This window comes from Mytilus edulis, chromosome 3, assembly GCF_963676685.1.
Source record: "Mytilus edulis chromosome 3, xbMytEdul2.2, whole genome shotgun sequence".
In the NCBI taxonomy this organism is placed as follows: domain Eukaryota; kingdom Metazoa; phylum Mollusca; class Bivalvia; order Mytilida; family Mytilidae; genus Mytilus; species Mytilus edulis.
The window spans coordinates 84,953,081-84,965,685 of record NC_092346.1 but is presented as its reverse complement, the minus strand read 5'-3'; the positions used below and the strand labels follow the sequence as shown (position 1 = coordinate 84,965,685).

The 12,605-nt window shown below is 32.2% G+C and overlaps 1 protein-coding gene across 1 annotated transcript in view; it reads left to right on the top strand.

The window, feature by feature from the left end:
* The first annotated feature begins 1,915 nt into the window (after positions 1 to 1,915).
* LOC139517651 (cytoglobin-1-like) overlaps positions 1,916 to 12,605 on the top strand; it is a 39,934-nt gene continuing 29,244 nt past the window's right edge. The window contains exon 1 of the mRNA XM_071308928.1: positions 1,916 to 2,725. Coding sequence (XP_071165029.1) covers positions 2,580 to 2,725 — 146 coding nt within the window. The 5' untranslated portion in view covers positions 1,916 to 2,579. The remainder of the gene's footprint in view (positions 2,726 to 12,605) is intronic.

Here is a 12,605-nt window from a genome sequence, read left to right as displayed (position 1 = left end):
TTACTTGGTACAGACATTTTGTATGTAGAAAATGGTTGATTAAACCTGGTTTTATAGCTAGCTAAACCTCTTACTTATATGACAGTCACATAAAGTTCGATTATATTGACACCGATGTGTGATAAAAACAAACAGACATACTAGGTATAAATGTAAAAAATAGTGGTACAGCAGTCAACATTTGGGTATCAAATTAATTACCATAAAACAAACAAATATGTCAACAAAGAAATCAAAAAGGCATAACGACAAAGCACATTAGCAATACGAAAGACAATAATACAAAATTTTACCACAGTACAATCACACAATGACGGGATGTATAAGTACCGAGCCACGTCAATTGAATATCACCAAACATAGCTTTTAATTTCTGAGTCATTTGGTCTCTTGTGGGGAGTTGACTTATTGCAATCCTACCACATCTTATTTTGTTTATAAACTATTAAAAGTATAAATTACAAAGACAAATAGAAAATACTATAGACCGTTATTAAGATGATAAACAAAGTCAGAACCCAGAATCTACACTTCAAAACTATCGTGTATTATTTGTGAAGTTCTTGGTATCTTCCGATGAAATTTTTTTGGAAAAAGGAGGAGAAGATCTTTGACATACCCCTGGTTCATCAACTTTCTGCTCAGACACTGGTGACATTTGCAAAGTCTGAGTATCAGCTGCAAGCTCTTAAATACAAATTGAATGTATATGCAGATAGTTATTAATATTAATAAACATCATTGATGTAACATACTTACGCCATGTTTTAACCAGAACCGTACGTGATTAAAGGGACGAAAGGAAATGTAGTTAATGCTAGAAACGTAATTAATCACAATGTAACACAGAGTAAATAGCCAAATCCTAGTGAACCGGGCTTTATTCACATCATGAAAGATCAAGAAACTGGTTTATTACATGCGAATTCGAGACCGAAACTAAGTGCAAGTAAACCAAACGATCTGGACGATTATGTTTGCGATTGATAAACAACTTTATCAAGTTCTTTGCATGTTCTCATTAGTTTTAATTCGTTTACAAATTTTTCAAAAAGTGATTCGGTTTTACTTGATAAAATTTCATTAAACGTAAGGAGGGTATGTTGCGTATGTAAATAGGCAAGTAATTCCTAGTGACAGATAATCAAGTATGTAAACTCTACAAAAAATGGAACTGATAAAAATACTGAAATCCAAGGGAAAGTTCCATAACAAAACTGACAAAACCAAATGTAGGAATATAATATCAAATGGAACGAACGGAAACAAATGTCCAAATGAGAAACACATAATGTAAGCAATAGTGTTGGACATGATGCTATTTAATGTATTTGACTGAACGTAGACATTTGTCTTATCTAAAGGGTAGACACCCAGAAGACATTTCAAAAAGTTGTAAAAACTTTGGAGTTATTAAAAAGTTTTGTAAAACTGTATTTCTCTACTTTGTGAATAAAATGAATCAAACTTCGTACCCCAAATTTTTTATGTGTGAGACCTACCTCAGCCTCGAAAAGAGCCCGCAACATATCCAAGCTGGAGATATGGACAGAGTAATTCAAGAAAAATATGAAAAGAAGATGTTGTATGATTGCCGATGAGATATCTCTCCAAAAATGACCCGGAAATTAACAACTACATTTATAGGATACAATAGGCTACCGCCCACCTTTCACAATTGCCCATATTGCTATTGAGTCGAGGTAAAACTATTTTTGTGTCCGCACTTATAAACCCCTAAATTATGTAAAAAATGGGACTCATTTTATATACCGGTTGATTTTATGTTTAGTTTATTAGAATTACAGTTGAAACAAGTCATATTTTATTTCATCAGTGGGAGCTTTACGATTAAGCAACTTTATTCCTTCATTTCTTAGCTGATATATATACCAATCAACATGTTTATCAAATCGATAGATTGAAAAGATCAAGACAATTAACTGACTACCATTAAAGCACGTAGAGAAATCTGGCAGAGATTAATTCACTTCCGGAAACTTAATTTGACTTAATTACTCTTTAACTGTACAATGATGAACAGTTCATTTTTATTCATGCATTGAATATAGACATAATAATTAATTGCATCCATGCACTCATAATCTTATCTTTATGTCGAAGCAGGTAGCAGTAAGAGAAAGTTTCTTGTTACGATACGAGTTATTGAGAGGGACAGTTTTTATTGTATTTATTCGTGTTAAAAGTATTCCGCTAATTTATCTGTCAAAATAAATAAACGTAAATACTAACGTTTTAAATACACCAGTTTTTATCATGGATCATACAACCTGGATTAGTCCTAGCATGTGACTATAATTACAATTTCTCTATAGCAATTGGTTATTTGGAGAAATATAAACGATCTTTAACACGTCACAGAACAATTGCTTTAATGGTTTATTCTGACAATCATATTGCTGCTCTATCTTTGTATTCATGGACTTAATAGAAAAGCTTATACATGTAAAAGGATGTTCTTTGATAAAACAATGTGATCGCACATCTGTCATGTTAATTTCTTTTTTGAAATGTAAAATTTGTTTTCATTTGTGATATTTCAAGACAGCATTTTGAAAATGGGAAATAAAACGCCCGGAAAAACGAAAGTTGGAAAGGAAAACTTGAATATGTATTTGACACCAAGACAGCGTTTACTTGTGCAAGCGAATCTTGATGATTTAAAGGATGATCTGTCTGATCTAGGATTGGTAGTTTTTGTGAGGTTAGTTTCTATCAATTACTTATTAATATGCACTTTCATCTAACAACCTGTTTCTTCTGTTTTTTTAATGAAATGAAACCGCGTAAAAAATAATAACGAAATGATGACCAGAAATCAACTTGTAAAGATTGAAAATGGTAAACAAACAATTTAAACAACTTCTGAAACTAAAATTTAAAAAAAAAAACAGTTTAAGATATTTTTGGATGATATTTTAGCTCTCAATAATATATTCAGTTTGTACATATAAGAGATTTATCTTGTTGAACTTACTTAAAATAAAGCTTATACAAAAAAACTAGAGGCTCTAAAGAGCCTGTGTCGCTCACCTTGGTCTATGTGCATATTAAACAAAGGACACAAATGGTTTCATGACAAAATTGTATTTTGGTGATGGTGATGTGTTTGAAGTTCTTACTTTACTGAACGATTTTGCTTCTTACAATTATATCTATAATGAACTTTGCCCATTAGTAACAGAGAACTATATTTGGTAAAAATTTACATATATTTACCAAATTAATGAAAATTGTTAAAAATTGACTATAAAGGGCAATAACTCCTTAAGGGGTCAATTGACCATTTAGGTCATGTTGACTTATTTGTAGATCTTACTTTGCTGAACATTATTGCTGTTTACAGTTTATCGCTATCTATAATAGTATTCAAGATAACCAAAAACGGCAAAATTTCTTTAAAAATTACCAATTGGAGGGCAGCAACCCAACAACCAGTTGTCCAATTCATCTGAAAAATTCAGGGCAGATAGATATTGACTTGATTAACAATTTAACTTCTTGTCAGATTTGCTCTAGATGCTTTGAATTCATAGTTATAAGCCAAAAACTGCATTTTACCCCTATGTTCTATTTTTAGCCGTGGCGGCCATCTTGGTTGAATGGCCAGGTCATCGGACACATTTTTCAAACTAGATACCCCAAAGATGATTGTGGCCTAGTAGTTTCAGTGGAGATTTTGTAAAAGATTACTTAGATTTATGAAAAATGGTTAAAGATTGACTATAAAGGGCAATAACTCCTAAAGGGGTCAACTGACCATTTTGGTCATGTTGACTTATTTGTAGATCTTACTTTGCTGAACATTATTGCTGTTTACAATTTATCTCTATCTATAATAATATTCAAGATAATAACCAAAAACAGCAAAATTTCCTCAAAATTACCAATTCAGGGGCAGCAACCCAACAACCGATTGACCGATTCATCTGAAAATTTCAGGGCAGATAGATCTTGACCTGATAAACATTTTTATCCCATGTCAGATTTCCTCAAAATGCTTTGGTTTTTGAGTTATAAGCCAAAAACTGCATTTTACCCCTATGTTCTATTTTTAGCGGTGGCGGCCATCTTGGTTGGTTGACCAGGTCACGCCACACATTTTTTAAACTAGATACCCCAAAGATGATTGTGGCCAAGTTTGGATTAATTTGGTCCAGTAGTTTCAGAGGAGAAGATTTTTGTAAAAGATTAATTTAATTTATGAAAAATGGTTAAAATTGACTATAAAGGGCAATAACTCCTAAACGGGTCAACTGACCATTTTGGTCATGTTGACTTATTTGTAGATCTTACTTTGATGAACATTATTGCTGTTTACAGTTTATCTCTATCTATAATAATATTCAAGATAATAACCAAAAACAGCAAAATTTCCTCAAAATTACCAATTCAGGGGCAGCAACCCAACAACCGATTGACTGATTCATCTGAAAATTTCAGGGCAGATAGATCTTGACCTGATAAACATTTTTATCCCGTCAGATTTCCTCAAAATGCTTTGGTTTTTGAGTTATAAGCCAAAAACTGCATTTTACCCCTTTGTTCTATTTTTAGCCGTGGCGGCCATCTTGGTTGGTTGACCAGGTCACGCCACACATTTTTTAAACTAGATACCCCAAAGATGATTGTGGCCAAGTTTGGATTAATTTGGCCCAGTAGTTTCAGAGGAGAAGATTTTTGTAAAAGATTACTTTAATTAACGAAAAATGGTTAAAAATTGACTATAAAGGGCAATAACTCCTAAACGGGTCAACTGACCATTTTGGTATTGTTGACTTATTTGTAGATCTTACTTTGATGAACATTATTGCTGTTTACAGTTTATCTCTATCTATAATAATATTCAAGATAATAACCAAAAACAGCAAAATTTCCTCAAAATTACCAATTCAGGGGCAGCAACCCAACAACCGATTGACCGATTCATCTGAAAATTTCAGGGCAGATAGATCTTGACCTGATAAACATTTTTACCCCATGCCAGATTTGCTCTAAATGCTTTGGTTTTTGAGTTATAAGCCAAAAACTGCATTTTACCCCTATGTTCTATTTTTAGCCGTGGCGGCCATCTTGGTTGGTTGACCGGGTCACGCCACACATTTTTTAAACTAGATACCCCAATGATGATTGTGGCCAAGTTTGGTTTGATTTGGCCCAGTAGTTTCAGAGGAGAAGATTTTTGTAAAAGTTAACGACGACGGACGACGACGACGACGACGGACGACGGACGACGGACGACGACGGACGACGGACGCCAAGTGATGAGAAAAGCTCACTTGGCCCTTCGGGCCAGGTGAGCTAAAAAGGACACAGTCTATTCCTGGGTTGTAGTATATTTATCTTTTACGGGAAGCGTAACACTAAAATGTACGATAAAATAGATGATTTTTTCATTTCTTATTGTAAATTATCCGTTTTTAGATTGTGATGTAACCTTGCCTCCATCGTATGGTGTTTTATAGCTTAATCGAATTACTTGTGTATGTATTCATTCATAGGGTTTTTGCATTGTCTTCAAAAACCAGTCATTGACATAATACGGGTTATGTTCTTCTCGTAAAATGTATGCTGGCATGATACTACTTCACTAACGGGAGGGATTGTGGTTGATTCTTTCAATCAGATTATCTATAGTATGGAGCAAGGAATTGTATATTTAAATATACAATTCCTTGTATGGAGCTAACATGTTAGTAGTTCTTTGACACATTCCTTTCTTCCATTCTGTACTCATAATACTCAAACCATTGACAAATATATCCGGTCGAAACTATTTCAGATAGTTGCATTTGATCTTGTCTCATTAAAATCAGTTTTGCAGATACGCTACAGAAAGGCGTTAGCATTTGTGAAATTTACGTTTTTTGTTAAATCCAAAACTGAAATGACAAAAATACGCTTCGGGCATTTCTATAAAGTAACTTAGATTACCAATTTCTAATTAACAGTTGTATAACAAATGAAAGCTGTGATAGTCAATATAATGTTCCTACTAATGTGTTGATTTATTTAGTTTAGGATAATTAGTTATCGTATTGCATACAACTTTTGACACTGGACATTAAGCAAACATCAATCAATCAATACAAAACAGTTAACATCTAATTATTAATAATTTTGCAGATATTATTGTTGTCGAGAGATCCTATAAATATTCAGTGTTTGCCTGATGAAAAACACATTAGGTTTCAAATGATATATCCAGTGGAAAATATTACCGAGATCGTCAGGATGAACAAAAATCACATGCTTAATTCATTTGTGAAGTTCTGAAAGATATGGAGAATAAAATGGTTAATTGAAATAGTTGGACCTCCTCAAAGCAATTGACACAAAGGATCTTTAAATATACGAATAAGTTGAGGTTACATATATTTAAGGGGTGTTATTTGCTGTTGAGCAGGAAATGATCACTAAGCACCCTTCAAGAGTAAAATGAGTTTAACCCCCTTTTCGTGTTGTTTGTATTGCTCAATTTTTCAGTTGTTTGTGTGTTATAGACGGCTACTTGTTTAATCGTCGATTTTGTTTTTGACCATTATTATTTTTCCACTCATGGTTCTAAAAGAGGGACGAAAGATACCAAAGGGACAGTCAAACTCATAAATCTAAAACAAACTGACAACGCCATGGCTAAAAATGAAAAAGACAAACATAAAACAATAGTACACATGACACAACATAGAAAACTAAAGAATAAACAACACGAACCCCACCAAAAACTAGGGGTGATCTCGGTGCTCCGGAAGGGTAAGCAGATCCTGCTCCACATGTGGCACCCGTCGTGTTGCTTATGTGATTACAAATCCGGTAAATAGTCTAATGCGGTAGGTCACATTCATGAAAGGGAAGGGGATTGTAGTTACGACGTAAGGAACATTTCCGATATCATTTGTGAAACGGTTGTTCCATAACGGTCAACCAACTCGTGATAGCGTCCGTAAAATTTACGAAGGGACGATTTCAACTTCACCATTTGGAACTCTTGGTTTAATAGCTTCCTTGTTAGCAGTAACCCTCTAGCAAGAAAATCATGATAGGAAATGCAAGCACGGGAATATCGTATCAATTGGGAGATATATACCCCGTATGCAGGTGCTGCAGGAATGTTGCTACTTAGAAATGGAAAGTTCATAATTGGAAAGCTGAAATCATCTCTTTTGTCGTAAAGTTTGGTTTTCAACCGACCCTTGTCTAATTGTCCAGACTTGGTATTGTCCCCTAACTTTTGTCGAGCATCAGCACGGCGAAACTTGCAATGGTACTACTTGTAGATTAAAATTTCAAATACGCGATTTTTTGTGTGTGCAATGTTTGTTATTAAACCCAAAAATTAAAATAAATTGTTATTAGAAATTCAAACTAAAACTTTAACTGCTTACAATTTCGAATGACTTTGCAGATATTTTAATATTTAGTTCTCATCTTCTGAATTAAGTGCCGACTTTTGTTATCATTTTCTGCAAAGTACATTTGACCCCTGTTTGCAATAACATGGTATTTTCTCGCTTTCCAGTTTGATCAGATTATTCTACTCATATACGCATTCTATAATAATGGTTTGCTTTTATAAATTGTTATATGGATGGAGAGTTGTCTCATTGGCACTCATACCACATCTTCCTATATCTATTCGCTTTGAAAATGTCTGTTTTTCATCAGATCATTTAACAGGTTTTCCAATTTATTATATTTTATGATAAATTGGAGTTTAAACTTGTGTATCGTTACTTTTGTCGACCAGTATATTAAAATCATCAGAAGAATATTCAATAAATGATGACAGTTTCTTAAGCTTTTACGCAATAACGTAAGTTATTACGTAGCTTTTATGATTTATCAAAATCAAAATTGAATTTGTTGATTTTTCCTTTATTGTTCGGCCCACGTTGAACGTCAATTGAAACGTCATATAGTGTTAATCTCTGTTCAACATACTGCAAGTCTATAATTTATTATTATTTTGGCTTCAGTTTATTTTTGCATATATATTTGTAGTAATATATTTCACATTTCACTATAATTGAAGAAAAGCTCATAAAATAGTTTCTTAAATGTTCTTCATGACTTTATATATTCGTTGTATTGTAGTTTTAGTTTGAGTTTGAACATCTTCCAGCAACTGTCAATATGGATTACATTATTATATACATACATATATATTAATTAATTGTTTGATGGGAGTGATTTGGTATTTATAGGAAACATATTTTTTGCGTACAATTTACAGTTATTATCAGTTTATTTTTCGGTCAATTCGCACTGCTTTTATGAAAGGATGTGTAATTATTTCGACGCAGTTTCAGATTACTTCTGATAGGATAAAAAATATTTGAAAAAAAACTTTGGATTAACCATCTTGTTTGCATTGTTGTCAAAAGTATTTGTTTTTGTTTTTCAGTTCCTTATCATCCTATAAATTGTAAAGTGTAAACATTGTTTTGTTTGCAAATGGTTTAGTTTGTAGGCAGGCAGATTAGTTATAGTTAAGGGTTGGTCCTTGTTTTTTGTAATCTTCTATTATTTGAAGTATCAAGTACCTGTATGTACGGATATGTATTCCTTGGACGAAGGAGTACAGTAAATAGAAACAATTTATTATCCACTTGTTGACCCAGCTCGATAAGGAGTAATGCGTTTCTTTTATTTTTTCGATGATGAAAACAGTTTACACTGCACATAAGTTGACGTTTGGCGTAAGTATCAATATAAAAAAAATATATTGAAAGAATATCTTCGAAATAAATTGCCGACTTTTGTCATCATCTTCTAGAAAATTGATTTGACCACTGTGTTCTATAACATGGTATTTTCTCACTTTCGAATTTGGTCAGATTATTTTACTCATAACGTTATATGCATTTGTCTTGCAAATGAATGTTTTTTATTGGACTATCTAACAGTTTAAACTTGTGTATCGTTACTTTTGTTGATCAGTATATTTAAAATCATAAGTAAAATAATCAATAAATGATGACAGTTGCTTAAGCTTTTAAGCCAGTTACGTAAGTTATTACGTGACTTTTATGATTTAGTAACACAAAAGTTAAATCTATTGGTTTTTTTTTCAACCTACGTTGAACGTCTTTTGAAACATCAGACAGGGTTAACTTCTGTTCAAGTCTATATACTATTATAATTTTTGACTTCAGTTTATTTATGCATATATATTTGTTGTAATATATTTCATATTTCACTATAATTACAGAAAAGCTAAAACAATTTCATAAATGTTACTCATGACTTTATGTATTCAATAAATTGTGTTTTAGTTTGATTTGATTATTTTTAACCAACTGCCAATATGGTTTACATTATTATTTACATACACATACATATTGATTAATTTTTTTATGGGAGTGATTTTGTGTTTATAGGAAACATATTTTCTGCGTACAATTTACAGTTATTATCAATTTATTTTTCGGTCTTTTCTCTCAGCTTTTATGAAAGGGTATGCTATTCTTTCGACGCAGTTTCAGACATCTTCTAATAGGATAAAAAAATATTTGAAATAAATCTTTGATTAACCAGCTTGTTTGCATTGTTGTCAAAGGTATTTTGTTTTTTTTTCAGTTCCTTGTCATCCTATCAATCGTAAAGTGCAAATATCGTCTTGTTTGCAAATGCTTTAATTGGTAGGCAGGCAGATTAGTTATAGTTAAGGGTTGGTCCTTGTTTTTGTAGATATTTTATTATTTGAAATATCAAGTACCTGTATGCACGGATTACATTCCTTGGAAGAAGGAGTACAGTAAATAGAAACAATTTATTATCGACTTGTCAACACAGTTCAAGAATAATGCGTTTCTTTTATTATTTTCGACAATGTTAGACTGGCTAACAGTGTTGACAGTAAACATAAAACATTTGATGAACTAATCAGAGTGTGCACACCATTTACTGGCATAAAATGTTTACCTGTATTTTTAATTCTCACATCACAAAATATTTGAAATTACAAGCAACAAATGATTGTTGCATCATAAGTTATTTAGGGTGGGGGTTAGGTCAGTAATAGTTTAGTCCAAGATAATTGGACTTTTCCTTTCACGTTTTATGAGGATTTAGTGCACAAAATTGCTATAGTGGCCAGACTGACATTGTATGCGATACTTGTAATAGAAAATCACATGTAATGAAAGAGATCATTACTTGTATATTTTGAGCTTTGCAATGAATGTTTTACGGAAGAACCATAAACCTGTTCTTGTTAGCGATGTGACATTTAGTTACTAAGATCACCCGATTTATTATATAAAATACTTTCAAGCAAATGTTTATTCAAAGACCAACTGCATTGTAGCATTATATATTAGTATTTACTGATGTCAATTTTTGATTTTGCAGTATCATATTGATTAGTCTGACAATCCGTTGTCGAAATAGGTATATTAGTAACTATAACAACATATTTATATCAGTATAGTATTCAAAATAGATAATTCCGATTCCATTACCAAGGCTGAATTTGTTCTGAATGAAAATACTATTTGAATAAATAAAAAACAAAAACATCTATGGTTGTGCTTATTATTCCATATAGAACTTACTTAGATGTAACACAATGCATAATCATGATTATTATGGTGTCCATTTTAAGTTTAGAGGACGTCATTGAATGGCGTTCTGAATTTATTTATTGTCTGAGATAATCGCGATTGTCATTGGATATACCGATAACGATAGTCGTTCGCATGGAAGTAAAGAATAATTATGTTGTCTGGATTGGTTTGGACACTTGGACTGTACTGGACTGAGTTGTAGACTAGATATAGAAGAACGCCGACACGTCCGGTTAGAATGGGGATGTCCAATCAAATGCCTCATGTAAAGAGAGTGAGAACTCTTGTCACAACTCTTTATTGACCTTTTGCAAGGCAACATTTTTCTCCCTGTCCAATAAACCCTTATTTTTTTATTTGCAGTAAAAATGTTCCCCACCTTAATCCCGGACGGCCTCTTTCACGAAACATGTCTATTTTAACTATCATTAATTTGTTCTTGTCCAGAACATTCTTGAAATAATTGCAACCAACAATCAACAATCTATACAACTGATTTTAACTGTAGCAGGTGAGGGGAGGATTGAGCGTCCACAAACATGTCTAACCAAGTCATTTATTTATGTCTTGTAGTAGGTTGTTAGGATGCTAGTAAAAGCAGTTGTTTGTTGTTGGTTATTGTCTGTCACAGCTGTTTCTGTTTATTGTTTTCATTTCAATTGCTTCATATTTTGTGATTCCGATGCTTTTTTAAAACAGCTTACCGTGATATGTTGGATTTTACTCATTGTTCGACCGTACGGGAACCAGCATTGGTGTATAGTTGTCTCACTGGAAATCATACCACATCTCCTGATTTTTATATTTTTATTTCATGCTTAGTATTTGAAATCTACAACATGTTTAATTATGATAAAGTTTAAGATAAAAAAAATTATTCGTGTTTGTATAAATGAAAGACATCAATACATGACAAAACAACATTAATTTTACTAAAATATATTCAATGTATTATACTTTTATTTGTTTTATTAATGACTTTACAGTGTGTCTGAGGACATTTTTCGTTTTTCAGATTGAATTATGAAATGCAAATACTTTTAATAATATTTTTATTTGATTATTGCACGACGTCATCAAAGAGAAGTTAGGTCAATATGAATAAAGGAAGATGTTGGCTGGTATATCTAACAGTCAATGGATATGTTCCTGATGTTGGTTAATACGTCAAATAGTTAGAAACCCAACAACACAATATATAATTTTGAACATTGATAAAATCGCAGCTTGTGTTTACAAAACGAACCTTTGTCCATCTCTTAGATACGGAAAAAATATTGGTGCCTGGCTGTCTCCTCATATTTTCTGTTCTTAGAAGAGAAAATAATGTTGATGCCGCTGAGATACGTGGTTGCCTCTATTCATTTAATGTACCTAACGGGGTTTTTAACTACCCTGACTGGCTGTTAATCCCTCTCATGGTCGGCTCCAGGGACTTGTTGCGTCTTTCACCATCTTAGATTTTGAAATAACAGATAACGATCGATCTAGATCTTTAATGAAATGCGCAAATTTCAAACGAATTATGTAATTTGTGTGTAAGACTTTTCATGTTCATATAGAAAATTATGTTTTTTTTTAAATATTTACGGCTGTATTTTTTCAAAAAAACAGAATAGTTTTGTTTTATTCATTTTTTTCTCTAAACATTCCCAAAAAAAGGAGGTAAATCTAAATAAAGTTATTTTTCCAATAAAATGTGTTTTAAATTTACATATTTGAGTATGTAGCACGAAAATAAGTCCGGTGATCCCATGTTTTGCCTTTTATTTTATCTGAAAACATATTTATTAGAGAGATTTTTATTTGGTTTTCCGTGTATAATCTGACAATTTTGCGCAAGTGCAGTAATAAAAAAAATACTTTTTTAATATTTTTTGAATAAAAAAAAAGTATGACATGGACTACATTATGTCAAACTATTGAAAAATATCTATAGTTTACAATTTAAACCCCAAATCTATCTTAATCAATCATAATGTAGAAAATGTGATACAATTGCCAATGAGACAACTG